Below are 21,524 nucleotides of genomic sequence, written 5' to 3' on the forward strand. Positions count from 1 at the left end.
TCTTCAGAGCTTTAGGGCACCTGATTTTTTTTTTTTTTCAAAACACTGTTTACCACATTTCCCTTCTTCTCCCCTTCACCCCTCCTCATGCTGCCCACTTGCTACAGTACCACTCGTGAGGCTTGCTGCACATTGCATCTCACCAAAAAGCGGGGGAAGGACTGAGTTTTGGCCATTTTTATAATAGCATTTTTATATGTTTACTAGACAGAGAAAGAATGGTACCTCTGCTTGATTTGATCTCTAAACATTTCTTTTTGGATTTGTTTCTGTAAGACTTTGGAGAGCCATGAGATTCAAGGCCATTCATGGAAGTTTGGGAAACAATACAGCAATACTAATACTAATACTAATACTAATACTAATACTAATACTAATAAATACTAATACTAAGACTAATCTAACAACAACAGCATCAGCAACAACAACAGACACTTATTTAGCACTGTCAACCAGTAAATGGCAGGGATGGGACTGGAACCCTGGTGGCATGGCTCCAAGGTCTATTATGCTTTTCTTGTTTAATTTGTTTAAGAGCTTATGTGGTAGTAACTCAGCCCTGATGGCCTTTGTTATATCAACCAAACTTACCAGAGAACTACAACATTTTAATCTATTTATTTATTTATAGTGGAGAATGACTTTCTAATCATTTGATGGCATATGAAGGCCAAAGAATGATGGTTCATCTTTAGGGAACATTTGCTATATGCCTGGCACTCTACCTGCATTACCCTGTTTAATAAGCAAAGCTCCCACTTTTACATATTAGGAACCTGAAGCACGGAGAGATTAAGTGACTTTCCCAAAATCATACAGACAGCTAATGGTAGAATACAGATCTGAACCCAAACACTCCATCTCTGCAGCGTGTGCCTCTAACCACTGAAATGTCTTTTAAATGACTTGGGAAATTAAATTACATACAGGACAAAAAATAATTGAACATTAATTTGGACTAAACACTGCCTTAAAATATAATTTTTCCTATCAGTTCCTTCTTCTCTGTTATTCATGCCACCCCCTCCCCAGGAAATCCTTTCTTCTTATCCTCCTGTTTCAGCAGTCACGCTAACCTTTTGTCTATCTCTACACGCTCACTTATCTTTCTGGTTCACTGCTCACAAGCCTGCATGAATGATTGCCCCGAATTAAGTCCGTTCTTTCTTAGTCAGGTTAGCAGGATGACTCAGCACACAGTTTTGGTTGTAGTTTCCATTCTTTCTCACTGTAAGAGCTAACCACAATGTCAGACTTCTACTTTTTGCTTTTACTAGTACTGTTCCCTTCTCCCAAGTTTTATTTCCTATAAAATCTGACTTATTTCCAAGACTCAAATCTAATGACACCACTTCCACCAAACAACTTTCCTTTATTCTCCATTCTAGAAGAGAATTTATCTCTTCTCAAAGCACCTTGTTTCACGGTTGTAGCCCTGTATTCCCACTTGTTTTGGAAACACTAGTCTACATGGCTAATTTCCTGGCAGGATGATGTATTTCCCAATGCCAGCAATTTTGACTTTTGCCTCTGGTTCATTGTATCTCTGTTCAGCAAGCTCGTGGTTAGTTTTTTGCCAAATTGAGTTGTATCTTAAGAATTCGGTTACCACATGAGTGTGCATAACCCTCCAGCCAGGGTAAAAGAAATACCACTGGTGGGTTTTAGCTGTCATTTTCCAACTTTGAAGCCCATGCTCACTAGATCTATCGTGTCCCCTTTCAACACCACTTCCTTGCTAACACCTGGTCGGCTTAATTAAAGTGAGTTTAATAATTTCCTCCCCACTTAACCCATTTTGGAATTTGCACTCTGTTGCCCAACAGGTTCCTATGGCATATCTTTTTGTAAAATATTTCACACGTACAAAAATGTGTATTTGTAATGCTTGAATTATTTAGAAAGTAGATGGTTCCAAGAAAAAAACGAAAATAACTGTGCTCAACTATGTGAAGTTCCCGAGGCTCACAAAATTCATTTCTAATTCTGGTTATAAAACTTTTATGCACTTGCAACTTTGAAATAATAAATGCTATTCTGAATACCCTCTTCTCCTTTCCATAAAGTATTGTGGAGACAATTATAGGGGAAGAAAGATATTGGGGAGAATAAATCAAGAACTTGTGGATACCTTGCTTGTTCCAGAAAGACTCTAAAGAGGCTTATAAAGATACATAAAATATTGCGGATACGTAAATTAAAACCAAGGCTAAGGAAGAAAGAAAAACAAAGGTTGGGAATGAAGTAGACTCAGAGTTAGGCAGAAATGTCCATCAAAACATGCAAGTGGGCTGTGCATAGGTTCTGAGACTGTTAGCCCTCAATTTAAAAAGGAAACCTGGGATTAAGGCCCATTCACCCGAATTTCTGTTCTCACAAGTCCTGGCCTGTTCTTTGCAAATGGGCCAAGATGGCTGATTAACTGGTATCGGAGGAATCTACTTGGTCGGTTTGGGTGGAGAATTACCAGAACTAAGTGTCCTTCATCTCAGCGTCTAATGAGCCAAGGCATTTCCCTCCCTGTTTGCTTATGTTCCAGGATTTTATGTTTGCTCTTTGTCCTGTTTGCTCGGTGTGTCTCTGTGTATCTTTTTTCACCACATTAGAGTCTGCTGTTCTGGAGGACAGACCCACAGTCTGACTGAAGTGGGGGTAGACATACACTGAGGCCCCCCACTTCGTCATAAGCAGGATTAGAATACTCAGAACCCAGTGAAACCAAATAATTCAAGAAAAAAATTGCTCCAGGCTTGTTAAAGCAAAGGCAAATTATAAAGTTGGTTGGAGACTTCACCAGAGGTTTTCATAAATCTTGAAGTCATCTGCCTAGAGCTGGAGTTCTGATTTGTTTCCTCCTACATTTAAAGCCATAAAGAGCTGAGAAATTGGTTTGCAATTAAAAAAAATAAGGAGAAAGAAAAAAAATTAATTTATTACAGGCCCATTTAAATGCCGTTGAAATAAAAGAGTTTTTGATAGATGGTATGGAGAGAAAAAATATTGCACATGGTTCTTGTGGTCTGAGAGACCAGGCATAGGAAAGACAATTCGGTACATGATTAAGAGACATGAATCCTGGATGAATGGTACAAACAGTGGGGATATGGATTTTGAGGAGAATGAGGAAGCCGCTTTTAGCTTGAGTCCCAGGCAAGGAGATGGTTCTTGAAAAATAGGGTGGTTTTCCATCAGTGGAATTGATGGGAAAGGCATTCTAGGTGAAGTGAATAAAATAATGAGATATCTGAAGGAAAGAAAATAATAAGCATTGAAACAAAATGGTGACTAGACATTTATGTTGGAAATAGTGATAAACAAAGCTGGAAGAAATTGTACAGTGTCTGATCGCCCATCTACAAATTTTCTACTTGATCCGATAAGCAATAGGGAATGTTGAACTTTCCATGCAGAGGTGACAAAATCAAAATTTCAGGAAGACCCTGTGCTTCATTCTCTAGTCTCTTTTTTTCGACTTATGTTATTCAAGCTGCTCAGGCGCCTTCCAGTTTCTAGAGCACACATAGTTTTTCTCTGCCTTCCTGCTTGCGTGAAAATGTGCCCAGAATACTCTGGATTACTCCTGGCATCTTGGTCCAAGACCCACCCTATCATCTTTCCACTACAACAAACCCTTGTTCACTAATTTTGCAGCATGTTCCCACGCTAGTTTAAGACCCCATGCCATGGGTCTTAAATGTTCTTATGCTAGTTTACAGACCCACCCCCATGGGTTTGTGAACTTGAAGGCAGAGGCCATGGCCATCCTGCTTACTGTATATATACCCAGTATCTCACACAATATCTGGCAAATAATGTGCCTGCTACAAACATGCTGAAGGGATGAACTCATCTGGAGGTAATTTACCAAATGAATCAGTTTAGCAAAGAGACGGGACAGAGTGAGCATTTATCCAACAGTTCATTCCTATTTGAACACCTACTATGTGCCAGGCTCTGTGAGAGGTGCTAAGAACACAAAGATAGACAGCTGTGATGCTGCCCTCAGGGTGGCCAAATTCAAGGGGAAGCGGCTGATGTGTAAACTGGACATTGTACTAGACCGTGAAAAGTGCTGTAAGAGAGATCAGCGCAGTCCTGCCACCAGGGAGCTAGAGGACAGCCCCACCAGGAAGGCGTGGGCAGGTGCTCACAGGGAGGCTGTTTGAGCTGAGCCCTTAAAACGTGATCAGGAGTCGTAGCCTGTAGCATATGCCCAGGCATAGGTGGCCAAACACTGTGGTGGTTTCTGGGGTGTGTGACCAGTTCAATGCAGCCAGAGCTTGGGGTGTGGTTTTTTTCTTCACCCTACATTTTTTGTCTATTCATGTATTTATTTATATTGTAAGGACTTGTGGATTCTTACTTTATTCTTTGGTAGATTTGTTATCAAATACTGCATAGCAAATCATTCCAAAACTTAGTGGTTTACAGCAACAATGATCATTTATTGTCTCTCACCCATTCTGTGAGTCAAGAATTCAGAGCAGCTTGCCTGGATGATTCTGGCTCAGGTTTCTGATCAGGTGAGAGCGATGCTGTGGTCCTGTCAACATCAACTGGGGCTGGCGTGTCCACTTCTTAGGTAGCTCACTCCTCAAGGCTGGCAAGCTGGTGCTGTTTGTTGGTGGAAGATTTCCCACAGGGTTGTTTATCCTCACAGTGTGGAGTCGGGGGGATGTCTCCAGAACTAGTCACTGAACATGTTCAAAGAAACAGTTTAGTCCTTTCAAGTATTGTGGAAGGCGATGATGCTGGACTAGAAGATAGAGACAGAACACAGGGAGACATATTTTCATCTTACTATGAAGAAAACCTTGGGTAAGAGTAGAACTCTGAAAAGGAAATGGTCCGGCTGACTTAAGCATGTGTTTCTCATCATTGGAGATACATAAATACATGTTGGAGGGTCGAGAGTATTGGAGAGGGAGGGACAGTGTCTGGATTTGAATCCCAGCGCTGCCCCTTGCTAGCTGCATGACCCTTAGGCAAGTCACTTGGTCCCTCTGTGCCTCAGTTTTCTCATCTATAAAATGGTGTTTAGCTCACTGGGCCAATCCACAACCACCACAACACAACATCCTGTTTTACAGGATGGAAGATTTATTATTAATATTTTGTGAGAATTGAACTGTGACTGGCGTACAATGAAGAAGAATTTTGTTTTGTTTTTGATAGCTATTTAATAATATCCTTATTATAATGCATCATTCTATGAGTTGACTGCCTTAGGGAAAGTAAGACAGATTCTCTTTGGGTAAAGAAATGGTGTATTTATGCAGATTTCTATCAAATACTTCAGTGAAATAAGACAACAAGTACAACATATTGTAGCTTTATTGGACAATTATAATATGTAGAATGGAATAATTTACTGAAAATTAGATCCTTTATTTTGTTATATTTATGCTCCACTTACCTCATCTGTGATAATTTAGCTAATTAGGGAACACCTCTTGTTTGTACTCTGGAAAGAATAGACTATTTGTTTGCACTATGCTTAACTTTACTGTGGTACAAGAAATAATTCTCAGGGTTTTCCCAATGATAGACACATATTGGTAAGTGAAACTATTTGAATGCTGGTAACTTGAGAATTTATTATGTAAGTAATTACCAGTTCACATTGTAAATGGGGCATGCCCAAGTTGTAATTGATTTAAGCAAATTTTACTTTTCTTATGGTGAATTCTATAACCTATTTTCATGACTTTTATAAATATGATTGAATAATTAGGATGTTCAGACTAATTAAAAGTGATAGAATCTTCTTTACCTTTGTATCCCTAACACCTGGAAAGCAGTGTGTATGATTGGTAAATGCTGAAGAATGAAGGAATGATGGAATGAATGAATAATGACTCATTCTCAGTTTGGGGCTCTACCCTATAACAGAGTAAGTAGTCTAGCTGGATCCCGAAACTCTCTAATCTGGTTGCCTATTGGAATCACCTGAGACACTTCAAAATCTCCTAATGCCCAGGCCCCACCCATACCTGTATGCCCAGGACTGTTTGAGGTGCTGAGGATACAGCATGGAACAGAAAGAGCCGAATTCCTGCTCATGTCCAGCTGACACTTCGATCAAGGGAGACTGAAAATACATAAATAACTATAATATGTGACGGGTAGTGTTATAAGCTATGAAGAAAAATGAAGCAGCCTAAGACAGAGAGAATAAAAATCAAAGGTGTTTAAATCTTGGAAAAGCCCTACATTTGACATAGCTATCACATTAACTATTGGTTGGGAAAAATACTCGTTCCCTTCATCCCATATCCCCCCCCCCACACACACACACCCATTTTATTCCTTTCTTTATCCTGTGCTGAATTGTTATCTTCATGTATTCTGTGCTTCTGTTTCTGTAGCTTCCAGCCATTAACTTTGATAGTGCCCAAAATAGCATGACGAAGTCTGAGCCTGCCATCAAGGAGGTTGGACACAGAGCTCCACGTCAGTGGCACGAGTCCACAGAAGCTGTTGAACTTGAAAATTTCAGGTAAGAAACCCAGTATCTCCCTTGCCTTGAGCAACCTATTCTAATTAGCCCAAAGCTTTATTTAAGTTTATCACAGGAGCTAAAATGTAAAGCCTGCTTCAAATTTTACCATGGGGATTCCTAATTTAATAATTTTAGTTAGTACTTAACCCATTCCCAGAAACAGTGCGTAGTAACAGTCTTAAGTGGCTGCGGGTGAAACTGACCTGGGAGTTTCAGGATGCCTTGCTGACATGCATTTGGCATTTGCTCCATGAGGAAGTGGTTCCACGTTGTTGACCTGCCTAGCTGACTCCAGCCTTTGTCTTCAGCTTTTGGTCTGTCCATACCATGCCAGCAATGAGGAGGCCTGAAAGTAGGTATGGGAGTAAAGACTGGGGTTGTCAAAGCAACAGAGGTTTTCAGTTGGAGGGATTGCACCTCATCTTTAACATTGAAAGGGTCGGCCCATATTTAGCTCTCCTGTCGCCATGTAGACCTTCTAGAAGCTGTACATTCTTATGCGCCACTCCCCTTCCAGGAGCTGGTTCTGTCAGTTTTACAATGCGCTAAGGTCATTTGGCACAAAGTGCCATGTAAATAATGAATGACATGAAATATCAATACGAATATTCTAGAATGATCTTTTATTTATTTATTTGGCCTAGATTTTGTTTCCCTGTCATTTTATAATGAATTTAATAGTTCACAAAAGTCACATGTTGTTACATGAGTTCATATTTTTAAACTGTATATTTTAGTGAGGAACACTGAATTCTTTAAAAATTGTTACATATTCAGTCTACAGTGTCCACGTACTTAGAAACTGTTATGGCCTTCACCTTGCTAGGGTAGGGACACACTGTCCAATGACATCTGCGAAGCCAGAAAAGTACCGATGGCAGTATAAGGCTGCAGACATTGTCTTTGAGGTCGTATGTTCATGTAATTCCAGCTTATTTGGTTTAGATCTTAAAATTGGTTTACTTTAATATGCACAAAAGTGTTGTATCATGTATCTATAGCAGGGTGACCCTTTTGTTCGTTATCACTTATCCTTTCCTAGTTTTAAAGTGAAATGTTTTAAGGTATTTTTAACCTCTTGATGGCTGTAATATCAGAAAAAAGAAGCTGAAGCCCTATCTGAAGACTTTGTTACACACAGGCTGTGTTTCATAAATCTCTACTGTCTACAAGGAAATACGTATGACAACCACTGGTGTTAATAGTTATAGCAGCCACTGAGAGGTAGAAAAGGGAAGGGGGATCCTCTGCCGATTGCCCAGCTGTCTGGATAATGAGCCCCAGTCATTCTTTCCCTCCACATACCCTCTGACCAATTTTAGCTGTGATGTGTTTATAGGGCATAATTTAGTTAATATGGTAAAATGAAGTATATGCTTGACTGTAATATTTTTTTTAAATTTCCCAACTTTGTTTTTAATTAAAGTTTACTGGGGTGACAAAACTGAAAACAACAAAGGAACAAGACCAACAAATGAAGAAACAAAAACTCATAGACTATAATCTTTAATATTTATAACTGAATTTCTGTTTTCTAGTTTAACAATTGATACTCACCTTTAGCAATATACTTGTGTTAAAATCCAGGAATCCTTCAATATTTGCATGAATACAGATACTCTTTCTCTACATTGGTAACTTTGAGGCAGCCTAAATAATTTTTTCTATTTGTTTCATCTCAGTATAAACTACAAGAATGAGAGGAATTTCAGCAAACATCCCCAGCATAAACTATTTCAGGAAATCTTTACAGCCTTGGTGAAAAATAGACTCATATGCAGGTAAGAGTGTCCCAGGAAAGACCAAACATACATTTACCCAAGAATGGCATATTTTATATATCTATTGCATATGGTTTGAAGCGGTTTACAAGATTGAATACAATGTACTTAAAGGATAAAACAGAAAAAGCCATTTAGAAGGATGTGAATGAACAGGCATTACAGATGATCTCGTTAAAATTACTCTGGTTTGGTACTGAATTTAGCTGAATTTTATGATAAATAAGGTAAAATGAGAAAACAGCCAAGTTACACTGTTTTCCTTATTTTGAGTTTAGATACTCAGGAGGAGTTTATTATGTGGGTCCTTATGAGAAAGATATTGGGTAACACATGACAACATCCTCACAGTACACTTTTGTAGTCGATACAAAGACTGATTAAATGGGCTGCCCAGCCTGGACCTTGAGGAAGTGATGAGTATGTGCCACTCAGTCATAGCCTGATAACGACATTTCACCTCAGGACCAAAGCAAACGTTATTTTCTTTGCTCGCCTTTGTTTTAACACAGGTGTAGAGTGGGACTGTAGAGAAGAATTAGTTAGCAAGTCCTTTAGATTCTCTCTCACCACTATCAGGGGTTTTCAGTGAGCATTGACTGCTGCTGGATTGCAGTCAGGATTGAATTTTCTATCCATTTTGGTCAGCTTAAAGCGAGAGCGGGCTCTCCTGCTGCCAGATACAAAGGAGGCTCCCACCATTCTTTATAGTAGGGCCTGGCTTTCTCCTCTTCCCAAGGGGCCCACATTCTCCCCCCACAAGCACCCGCTGAAAAGAGGCCTATGAAAACCTTGACGCTTCCCCACCACTTATCTGAATTCTGTCCCAGTGAGATGAGACAAAAATCACTCCTCGTTTGGAAAATAGGAGAAGTAATAATAATTTAATGCCTTGACTGAAATAAAATTCTGCGTTGGCCCAGTGCAATAACTGACTTTAAGTAGAACATCATCTGGATGGGTCCTCCATGATGAATCAGCTACTCAGTGCAGCCTAAGGGGTGACCTAATGATTTGATCTTTTGGATGGGGTTACTTAGTATTGCATATTTAAGTACTGGACAGTGACAGCTAAATATGTTGGTTTAGTTTAAAGCAATCCAGAATTGGGACTACATCTGTCATCCCTCTGTACTTGGTTTAAGTGGAGGATTATTAGACTAGCTCAGCTGATACAAGAAGCACAGACTCTTTGCCAAGGTTATGTAACTGGGTCCATGCTCAGTTCTTGATGATACATGCAAAGATTGTTGAAAGATTAATGAACATTGTTGCGAGGGACCCAAAGTTGTCCTGATCTGTTTCTCCTTGAGCTTGAACAGAGTGGAACAATGGTTAGTAGCAGAATAATTATGCCTGAAATGTATTAGAAAATGAAGTTCTTTCATGTGTTTTGAAGATAGCTATCATGGCTCTTCAAGGATATTCAGTAGGCTATTTGTCAGGTTGGTACTTTGGGGAAGGAAGCAGATTTCCTGTATTAAAGATGTAGACACCTCGCTATGTCCCTACACAAAGGGCACTAGATGTAGATATTGTTAGGGAAAATGATTGGGCAAGGGCTGGCATCCAATAGTTGAAAAAGATCTTAACAATTCTGAAGTCAAGAGATCTCTTGTCAGAACCTTTTCAAATCTTAGTGATTAATGAGGCATTTCTATTGGATGGAATTACTGGCTTGCAATATGAGCAGTCCCTGGAAATCTTCAGTCCAGGAAGAGATGATTATAGATCTCTTTGCTTTCCTAGTATGCGAAGGAATTCAGGAATGTCGAACATCAAGAGCATCCTTTTATGTCATCCTTTGACTGCTGACAGATTGGTATGTTCAGTTCTATTCTAAAAGCAGAGTTGGGTAAAAGATGGCTTAAGTCTGAAGGTCTTCCATTGTTTCTCACCCCACATAACCTTGCTAACTTGGCTGAACCACATGTTTTTCCCCCCTCTGACTTTAGACTTATAGAAGAAGTACATCTCAGCATCTTTTCTGGTGTGGCTTCCTATCCCCTTTCTTTGTGAGCATCAGAGTTAATGTTGGCGGGAAGGCTTGGATTCAATTCAGTAAACCAATTGTTGAGCATCTACTATGTGCGAAAAAGAGAGAAAGAGTGAGCAAATGGTTGAGAAGGAAGAGTGAATGGGTGAAAATACGCATATGAGTAGGACATGTGGTTCCTTTCTTTCTCGGGTCTCTACTAGAGCCTCCTCTGGTCAGCCAAATAGTTACCCACTATCCCAAAATAAGGGAAAATGTGGTAAATATAAATTATATTAAGACTGCCAAAGGCTGGATGATATTGGGGTGTGTGGACTTTGGTCTTTGGTCCGATTCTGGTTGTAGACAAGATGGGCATATTCAGGATGTTATGCCGTTCAATCTTTCCCTGAGAGTATGGCCAATTGGGAATGTAGTCTCATCTGTGAAGTGGGAATCCCTTCTAACTCCTGTCTTGATGTGTATGCCCAATAGATGTTGTTCTTATTGTTCCTATTCTATTTCACTCTACTCAAATGCAGTCTTCCCCTGAACCACACTTCTGGATACCTCCTTCCTGAGTTTTTTTCCTGAGATTGACCTGTGATTACTCCCTTGTTCTCAGAAATGAGATTGCCAGGCAGCATCTGAAACGAAACAGGACTTGTTAATCCAGAGTCAGATAAGGTAACACTGCAAATACCTCATGGTAGATCTCAAAGGGCAAGTGAAAAAACGTATTGCCTCTGAATCCGAGGTCACTCCTGGTTACACTTGGTAATGAATCTTGATATGTGTCAGAGTATGGAAGAAAATTTTGATCTTTCAACTTTTCTTTCTGCCATAACATCATTTGATTATAGGAGAGTCTGCAGTTAGAAAATAAATCCACCACTTTTTCCTCTCATCTGGAGGAAATCACAAAGAAAGTGCCTGGTATCCAAGAGGAGGTTGTCATGAGGTTCTGTAGAGAGATAAAAGTCACAAAATTGTCATATCTCCCAATTAACTGACCATCTATAAAACAGAACTCTACTCAAGTATCTCTTCTGTGTATCTGTTCCTCTGAGCTCCCTCTCTGTTAGTACATTCCTTGATGATTGCCAATGATGTGAAGATTCTATAATACAATGCAAATATAATATAATCTACTTGTGAAATGAACTTGTGAATTTGGTTAAAGATGTAGAATTTTATGAAGTTACTAAAAGTAAGTTTGAATTGAAGAAGAGAGTATTAACAAGGAAGCTGATAAGATGGGACTTCAAAAAAGCATCTTTTGAATAACAAAGATTAGGAGAGGACATTAGGAAGAATTGATAAATTTTTCTACTGTATTTGCAAAAATGAACCTCTTTATGCTGCAAAAGTCAAAAGTGAATTTCTGGATATTGGATCATGTTGTATGATTTTGTCAGAAAAAGCATGCCAAAAAATGTCAGCAGAATCCATTCTTGCTTTGTTCTAGTTATTAGGTTAGTGTTATTAACTTAAATCTTGTCAAATCTAGTTATTAACTTAAATCTTGTCAATGTAAGATAAAGTATATCTTAGTTTCATAATTCATATTATAAAGATAATATTTAAATCGAATTTTGCCCCTGCTACTTAATATGAAACTTGGTTTTGTTTTAAAGTGGGTTCACATAATTGGCCTCTTTCTGGTAAAATTATCCTACAATTGCCAGGATATCCCTTCTTTCCCCACGTGTTACTTTCATAGAAGAGACTATGCCCCAGGTTGTCTAATTGCAGTTAAAAGAGAACCAACTAATCTATTTAGCATGGCGCTCTTTGTCCAAAAAGGCAGTCGCTTTTCTGATAAGAACAAGTTGGTATCGTTATTTTTCATCACATTTCCTGAAATATCTGCTGCAAATTTGAAATGTTTTGGAAGAGTTTGTAGGAAGATATTTACACGCTATACAAGAGCTCAAGAACTGCTTGAATTAGGGGAAAACATTTGGCCCAAACCATTACAATCTTATTAGAAATGCTTTTGAAAGTGTTCTGGGAGCTGCACAGAAACCTCTAACCAAGAAGATCTACATAGTTATCTGTTTACCAATCACATCTTTTCTGTCCATGTCCATGCTTGGGCCCACGTCCGATGCAAGTGACTCTTCTTTTGAAAATGACCTGATCCCCCCAGCATTGGCCATCTGGTCCCTGTCCCAGGGAGTTGAGAGGAGAGAACCAGAAATTAGGAGGCAGCCACAATCTCTTCATTGTCTTAAGTTCTTAAAATATATGCAGTTGATGGAGAGATGCTTTTTCTGTGATTTTTGCCTGACCAGGTGGTAGAAAGGCCAAGAAGGGGCCTATGAAAGCTTCCTAGTTGTCTACGAGAAGAGACTCCTGGTCACCTTGGTCTGTCAGACAGTTCATGCCTCCTTAGAGAGGTCTCCAAGTCAGCCCCAGCAATTGGATACAGTTTCATTAAGGTCCCCAGAGTCTCAGGTTTGGGTCTTTAGGTACTTCAAAAAACCTTGTAATGGCCAGGGTAAAACTCCACTTCCTTAGCTGGTCCACAGAGTTCTCTGAGATCACGTTCCTACCTCGCCTCTTCTCTTGATTCTTCCTGTTGCATCCTTTGGGCTCACGAAGGTCAGAGTGAACCACTCATTGTTCTTGTAAAGTTATTAATCTCACTTCTGAGCCTTGGCCTATTGTCATCCGTGCCTGAGGCCTGCTGCCCCACTTCATTCCCTTGCGGGAGTTTGGCCCCTCAACTGGCCTGCCCCTCCACTTCTTCCTGTGGCCCTGGGCCCATGTTCTGCCCCACTACAAGTCCTGGAGAACGGGACTTGGATCTGGTATCCCCAACTCAAGCTATTGATGTTGGTTTTAGGAGGGTATGGAAGTGCAATTTCTTTGCGTTAAATTATTTCAATCACTGTAAAAATTTGAAGAACACAGAAAATTATAAAAAATGAAAATTTAGTCTTTATACCACTCTTAGAAATAAGTACATTAACTGTTATATTTCCTTCTAATCTTTTTTTTAATTCTATGCTTTTTTCTTCACTTACATGAGAGATTACTATGCACATATAAAATTGTATTCTGCTTTTATTCAGAGTAGATTTTCTAAAAGAACTGGATCATTGGCCGAGGATCCTTTATGATTTTGTCTTGTTGTCTCTTTTTTGCTTGAAGTTTTAGAACCTTAAATGTAGAAAGGAAGAAAATAAGCTTTAAGAACCTAGGATTTCATGTAATCCTCAAGCAAGAACAATGATTTCTCTTCTTTCTATCACCTAACTTGGAACAAATATCTAACTTACATTTTTATTTCTCCAGAAATGTTATTTAGAGTTTGTTCCAAACTTAAAGTATGTGTGTGTGTGTACACATACACACATACACACAGAGGGTGCCAAAAAAATATGTACACATTTTAAGAAAGGAAAACTGTATTAAAATTGTAATACTCCATATATACCGAGAACAAAAGATGAATACAAGTCACGTTTGACTTCTGCAATTATAAGAGGTGCTCAAAGTGGGTACCGTCAGCGTCCAGACACTTATGATTGTGGCGAACTCCTGCTTGAGCAACGTTGACCAAAGTGTCCACTTGTATACATTGTTTGGCACCCCCTGTGTATAAAAAGGCATGCAATTACAGAGGTGGAATGGATCCTGAAAGAAAAATCCAGTGCGGCCTCCTTTGGTAGATGAGGCAGCTGAGAGGTTGGGGACAAGTCCACAGTTCTGAAGCAAATCTTGAATGGCATTATTTTCTCCTGCGCCTTGCTGATTTCCTGATTCTTCATTAATCCAAACATTTAATATTTGTTTCCAGTTTTGCACCACAGAAAATTACCGCTTCAATCATGTCCTGTCTTTTTTACGATTTACTACTGCTTCTTGTGAAACTCTTTCACTTGTATGTGTAATAGGCATGAAATTAAAGTGTTCCCACCGTCCCGGGAAAGGACTGCTTGTTCTTTGGCCACATGTAACCACCAGAACCAGTTTTAACTTGGCCAAATCAATAAATGACAGTTTCCCATAGGTACACGAGCTTCTGAGAGCCAGGCAATAAGCGACAGACACGTACGTTCCAATAACCACATTCTCACGGCTAAAATCAAGCGGTCTCCAGACACTCCCACTTACGAAAGTCCTCCCATCCCTCAACTACTCTGTCAGCTTTGCTTTGCGAGTCTGTGCCTTGTAAGTATACGTCTCACTGGCTGTCAGTTCATCTTTTGTCTCGCGTGTTGATTGGTGGCCTTCTTCCTTGGGCATCTCAAAGTTAACGTGTGCAACAGGATTTTTGATTTCTCTCACTCTACTTGCCTTCCCCTCAGCTTCAGTCTTCCCCATCTCGTAACCTCGTCCCAGCTGCCTTCGTCTCTTGCTGGGCCCATTGCAGTAGGCTAACTGGGCCCTCTGATGGATCCTTGACTTCCTATACTACTCTCAACGCCATGTATGGAAGAGGTTCCTTTCAAAATCTCTGGCAGATCATGTCAGTCCTCTGCTTAAAGCCTTCGGTGACTTTCCAGAATGAAAAGTCCAAAGTCCCTATTCGTATTCTACGAAGCCCTGCAGATCTGGCTCTTCCGTCTCTGGAGTCTTCAGCTCCTATCACTCTGTCTTTGCTGAGCCTGCTCCGCCCCCGTGGGCTTCTTTGCCGTTCCTTGCACAAAACACCATGTGCCTGCCTAGGGCCTGTCTACTTAACCTAGACTCTCTCCTCAATTCACTCAGGTGCTAATCTTACCACAGAACTCTGACTCTCCTGAAATAGCATCCTCAGTACTCCCCAAACCCTTAAGCTTTGTTGTTGTTCACTGGTCACCACCTGATGTATATACCGGTGTGTGTGTGTGTGTGTGTGTGTGTGTGTGTGTGTGTGTGTGTTACTGGTCTTCTCCCTTAGCGGGTACTCTCCATGAACACAAGTCCATGCTTTTGTCCCATGCTGTGTCCCTAGGCACGTAACAGTACCTGGCTCCTAGTAGGTGATGAGTAAATATTTGGAAGCATTCTACCTCTGAAACTTTCATCAACTATGTAGAAGAAACAACAACTGGAAGATAGTCTCTAAGCTTGGGGACCATGATTCATTGGGTGGACTTCTGACTGGGTGCCTATTCTGGACTAGGTTTAGTGAGAGACACAGAGGGAGAACAAAGACCCATGAAGAATAGTGGCACAAGTCAGTGAAGAGTCCTTGAATATTCATTTATAATTAATTTCTTCTTATTACCAAGGTTTACATGTCTATTTTGATGTTAATTTTACTTTTCAACTATATAAAAAGTAGGGCTCTGTCTTATGAATTTGAAGTAGTATTTAACTTGAAACAGGCTTGAATTGTTCCACTTTAAAATTTTGAGTTAAAGGTGGCAGTTTTGTTGTTGTTGGTGGTTTTTTTGTGTTAGTGAAAACAGAACTACAACGTGAAAAGGGAACTCTAAATAACACCCTATTATGAAGTCGCTGCTTATTCTGAGTGAGAGTTAGAGGGAAGCATGTTACGAATGGGGGGGATAGGTTGTAACCTCTGGCATTTGCAACAGCCCCTGGGTTCAGTTAACCCCCGCCCAGTAGGCGCTCTCATTTATCTTGGTACTCGCAGCTTTATTCAACATTCTACACCACAGCTTCATGATTGATTTTTACAGGGAGCTCGCACATCACAGAACTGGTTTCTTCCCCGGTGCAGAGTGAAACCTTAGCTACCCTTTCTCTTTCCAAATACCGTGTCTCTGGTGCTACCATTTTTCTTCTCTTTTTATGTTGATAGCAGGAAGTGGCATCTGATGCTGACAGCGTTATGGCAGGTGGTCACAGACAAAGGCCACGGGAGCTGATCACACTGCCATGTATTAATAGTCCTGTGAAGGCAGTGGCAAAAGTTCAGTCACAAGAGGGGAAGAATATTTGCCTGCTTATGAATCTGCGGCTGTGTGGCTGCTATATTGGGACATATCCCCCAGGGAAACACTATCTTTGCAGACAGACAAGTTTTTCAGAGCCGCCTCAAAGGACCCCCTCGCCACTGTGCTGAAAACTCGGGCTGCCATAGTAACAGACTTGAAGAGTCCCTTTCTCGTGACTGTTCCCCTCGTGTAGGACCCAAGAGGAAGTGAGGGAAGGCACAGCAGTGACCGGGAGTCAGGCACCAGCTCTGCACTTATGGGCAGCCGTTGGGCAGTCACTCAGCTCTGCAGGCCACAGCTGCTGCCTCAGTAAAATCAAGGCACCCCGCTTTACAATCTTGTCACTTTTTTTTCTCTGTAATTCTTGGTTGCGCTAAGTTGTGTGTTTCCTAGTCCCCCAACTCTTGGCAAACAGAGATATAGATCATCTTACAGAACACGCCATTCCCCTTGAATATCAGAGCTCCATGCACGGTGCCACGTTCTTGTGGGGGTTAAGGGCGGGGAGCCAGGGAAGGAACAACTGCTCCTTCAGAGCGGAGAAGCCAGAGGACTCAGACACCAGGAATTCTATTTACATTTACAACAGCAGAGGCCAGAATCATGTAGAAATATTAATAGCTTTGGGCTTCTGTCCCAAAACTGCAAAAAAAAAAAAAAAAAGCCGTTTGCTTGGCATAGCGCTTTCAACTCTGAGACTTTTCTGGAACTCTTCATTTATTTACACTCCTTTAATAGTTAAACATGAAACCTATTCTGGAATGTTCTTCTCTTTTCTTTCTTTCTTTTTTTTTTTTTTTTTTTTTTTTTTTTTTAGAGGGGAGAGTAAACAAAAAACTTTTCATCTTTATTTTAATATGAAAAGCACTTGGAAAGGCTGTGAACTTTTTTCATGAAGATTGTATACAATTAGGAAAAATACCAAGTGCACACGTATTTGTACTGCGAATCATAGTATGTCCCATGCCTTTTCCTCTTTAATGTAAAGCAATCAGCATTAAACCTTGTTAGGTTGCCAGCAACTGTTGCAACTTGATCATTATTTCTGTTAGGTCTTTGGGGTGTAGTGTCTTTGCACTACAGTTTAGGCTACATGCTATCTTTAACTGTCCCCAGCACCTGCAAGGGAAAGTAGTCCTGTGTCATCTCCCTATTTATAAAGATTGAAGGTGTTCTCTCTGTTAATAGAAGCCTCAGAATAGCCACATCCTTACAAGTGTTCCTATAAGCGATGGTTTTAAATTCAAAGTATATTTCAAATTTGCCTTATTTTTCTCCACGCGGGGAAGTCAGGATGAACTGCAGTGCGTGCAGTTTCCCAGTGTGGCCTTGGATGGTTCTGCCCAGCTGGTAGCCCTGGGGGGGGGGGGGGTTGAGTCCCACCCTTATTTTCAGAAGAAACCGATTTTTGCCTTCATAGCAAAGGTGTTACTGTCATGTGCCTGGGCTGGAGAAAGGGCCATGGTGCTGACATTTGCTGTGATGGGTAGCTCCTTCCAGGAGCCTTGGTGATGGCAGGAAGAATAATCCTCAGCCAGCAATGCTCTGGCACAGCTTACTCAGCTTCTCCCCACCAACACAGGCCTCTGCTGGGGGCTCGAATCTAAAAGGAACACTCCGACATCCCTGGGAATCTAAGGCTGTGGGAAAAGCGTATTTACCAACCTACTTCCCATGAGCTAAGTCTTCATAGATGGAAGGAATGGTGAGTGGCTTGGGGTGGAGTGGAAGTGGAAGAGGGTGGGGGTGACAACTCCAGTGTCAATAACCACAGTTGTTCGTTCTGCCTTTAAGGAGGGTGGGATTTGTGCACTTGGGTTTGAGATGTGCAGGTTTGGGGGCGGAGTTGAGCTTCTCAGAACTGTAGAGGAGACAGCTGAATTCTACCACTAAGGATTAATATGGAACAAGCCATACTAGGCTTGGCTTAAGATCATAGCTCAAGTAAATCCTCCACTTGACGGAGGGGCAGGTCTTTAAAGTATCCTAACCTTGCGGGGTGCACAAGCAGCTCAGCTGTAGAGGTGGGAGAGGGTGGGAGAAATTATGCGGATTCTAAGCTGGAATAGCTCCCGTTATCTTCCGCAGAGTTTCTTGGCTAAGTATGGAATAGCAGGCACATTTTATTTTGGGTTTTTGTTCCACTGTTGGACTAGCTTAGAGGACAGTGTAAGACGAGTATCCACTGGCGGGACCGCCTTCCATGGACGATTTGGGCAGTGCACACAATAGCAAGTTCTAGTGCTCAGCCCTCCTTTCCTCTTACCTCAGGATCCAGGCTGTGCTGTGTTGGTGACTTCTGGTCCACGACATACACTTTGGTTAGAACAGTTGCATGTGGCTGGCCTCATGTAACAATGGAGAACATCTTTCTAGTTCTCTGGGAGGTTCCAGGTAAAAAAAAGCCACAAAAAGGCTGGCCTGGCAACACCCAAAGCATGGGCACCCAAACTGCCCACTGAAGTGCCCTGGGGGCTTTAGAGAACCCGCAGGGGTGTCAAGTGCTCTTATATTTTCAAGGACAACAGCGATAATGACATCCGTTAGACACAGTGCAAACTACTCAAGGTAGCTTATGATTTCCACGTTAAGCTTATGCTACCTTCCTTTAGATGACGGCATATCTTTCTGAAGCTGGGCTTTCCGTGGCTGCTATGATGAAAAGCAGATGGAAAATGACACAAAGATGGTGATGCCCAGTCTGATTCCAAGGCACGAGAAGTTGTTTAGTGTCCACAGGTGCACACACCCCATTCATAAGTAAATGTGGTTATTAAAGTATAAAATGCAAATGTGTTTCTTTTAATGGATGTGTATTCTTTTTTTCAAATGGATGCTGATTTATTAGGGCTTGCATTCTGATTAAGTTGAACCTAATTATTGGACCTTCTAGCTATTTCTTTTGGTCAGGGGCTGCCTGGAATCCGTAAGGGCACTATGAACCACATAATTTTGGGGGCCTCTATTTCACAGTGATGATGATGCTTTATATGATTTATATGTGTTTTGCAAAAAATGGATGAAGTGTTCAAGTCCCAAATAACAGTCTTCATTGCAAATTAAGTTTGAAATAAACTAATGCTATTCCATTATGTGTTCCTCATTCTCCTTCATACTCTTGCATTGTTCATGAACGGTCACATTGGTCTTTTATACATGAAAAAACATGTTCTCTCTTGTTTCTTTCAGAGAGTGGGTTAATCATGCCCCATCTATTCATTTTCTGAGAGTGTTAATTTGTCTGAGACTACTAATGCGGGATCCATGTTATCAGGTTGGTTGGAAAAAATAAAAAAAATGTATTTTACTTGTAATGAAGATGAAATTTAAAAAAAACACACAAAAAACAAGTGGGCTTTTGTTTGAATCAGACCATGTTAATTTTCTTTTCTCTCACAACTCAATAGCTTCCAAATTTGGGGAATATCATCTGCTATTTAAAAAGATAGAAGTGATTTAATGGGCACAAAAAAAATCTGTACATTTTTACTGTATTACCTGTGGGGTTAAATGGATGACTAGCATTCTTACCTAGCATTTTAAACCAATAGGCAATTCAGAGAGGTGTACACTTGGCCACACCTTCAGGTGTGCTCAAGGTTAAGCAGGTCACTAGGTCCAAGTCAACATTGACAAGTGGGGCCTCCTCAGGGGCCTTCAGAGGCAGCCAGGGGAAAGGCAGGGCCTGCAGCTTCAGCAGCTGCTCCAGAGTCCACGTGTTTCCCAATGGCCAGCCTAAGCCGCTGAGTCGGAGGTGTGGAAGGGCCTCCCACTTGTCTCAGGGGAGGCTTCTCAGGTCAAGAATGTTTTCCTCCTCCCACTACTTAGTTGAATGTGCGGCCTCTAGTTTAGTGCCTTCCAAACTTTCGTGTACAGACAAATCACCTGGGGACCTTGGAAATGCAGATTCTGATTCAGTCAGTTACACTGAGGCCTGAGATTCTGCATCTCTAGCAAGTTTCCTGGTGATGCTGATGCTGCTAGTTGGGGGACCCCAGTTTGAGAACCATAGCCCCAAAGCCTCAAGGTTGCTTATTAATCATTATTGTTGCTGCTCGCCAATGTTCAATATCTGAAGACCATTCTTATTACTCATACGTGCTTCAGTAATTTTCACAGATTATTTTTTCCCTAAGAAGTATTTCCTTTTATGCCCTGATAAACAACTGATAAGCTACTAGGAAGCTCAGCTCACTCTGAAGATCTTTGATTTTGTGTTTGATTCTATTGATGACCTATTATTTGAGTCAAATGTGTTTTCTTTCATTATCCCAATAACCATCTTTCCAAACTTCGCACTTAGAAACAATTGTTTGGGTACTAGCCAGCTATCGTAGAACCTGCTCTGATTTGAGTCGTCTGAGAGTCATGGTGGCTTCACATCTTTCCTTTAGGAGAATCACCCACTTTCTTCTTCTGTATTCTAAGCTGGCTTTGTGCTATTATACTTTAACCACAATCATTTGAACATATGGACTTAGAGCATACCCTGATGGTGTTCTGTCTTGGTCACTCACAGCTTTCTGTTTCCCTCATGACCAACCATACAAAACTGTGTATTCTGTGCATTTCTGAGCTGCCATTTGCAATTCTGTGTGGTCATATATAATAAGGATGGACCATATGTCCACTTTGCCTGCATCTGTCCCACTGTGCTCACTATTCCTACTTTATTATTTATAGCACCCTGTTTTACTGTCCAGCATGTGTCAGTTTGGATGAGAACATTATATATATATATATATATATATATATATAAATTTTATTGGGGAATACTGGGGAGCAGTGTGTTTCTCCAGTGCCCATCAGCTCCAAGTCGTTGTCCTTCAATCTAGTTGTGGAGGGCGCAGCTCAGCTCCAAGTACAGTCACTGTTTTCAATCTTAGTTGCAGTGGGGGGAGGGCACAGCCCACCATCCCTTGCAGGAATTGAACTGGCGACCTTGTTGTTGAGAGCTCCCGCTCTAACCAACTGAGCCATCCAGCCACTGCTCCGGAAGCTCAGCAGCAGCAGGTTGTCTTCAATCTAGTTGTGGAGGGTGCAGCTCACTGGCCCATGTGGGAATCAAACCGGCAACCCTGTCGTTCAGAGCTCACGTTTTAACCAACGGAGCCATCCGGCTGCCCATTATATATAATATTAATGAAAGTGCCAAGGAGGAAGGTGGATTTTTTAGCAGGAAATCTAGTTTTTTGACTTACAGAAAGAAGTTAGCAAAAAAACTTGCCTTAGAGATGTCCTGTGTGTTCAGAAAATTAATGACAATTGTGTCATGCTCTGCTGATCTCCATCTAAAGTATTGTCTCTCTTAATCTAGTTCTTGACTGATTGGAACAGGGTTGACTATACTGCTCTCTAAAGGAAAG

At 40.9% G+C, this 21,524-nt stretch overlaps 1 protein-coding gene across 6 annotated transcripts in view; it reads left to right on the forward strand.

Moving 5' to 3' along the window:
• Window positions 1-21,524, forward strand: part of NEK10 (NIMA related kinase 10) — a 181,135-nt gene that overhangs the window by 14,383 nt on the left and 145,228 nt on the right. For all 6 annotated transcript variants that reach the window (XM_019745290.2, XM_019745292.2, XM_074312742.1 and 3 more), the window contains 3 exons: window positions 6,369-6,499; window positions 8,185-8,283; window positions 19,348-19,432. In XM_019745290.2, the coding sequence (XP_019600849.2) occupies window positions 6,369-6,499; window positions 8,185-8,283; window positions 19,348-19,432 (315 nt within the window). The remainder of the gene's footprint in view (window positions 1-6,368; window positions 6,500-8,184; window positions 8,284-19,347; window positions 19,433-21,524) is intronic.

The sequence above is a fragment of the Rhinolophus sinicus genome, linkage group LG10, assembly GCF_036562045.2.
Source record: "Rhinolophus sinicus isolate RSC01 linkage group LG10, ASM3656204v1, whole genome shotgun sequence".
NCBI lineage: Eukaryota > Metazoa > Chordata > Mammalia > Chiroptera > Rhinolophidae > Rhinolophus > Rhinolophus sinicus.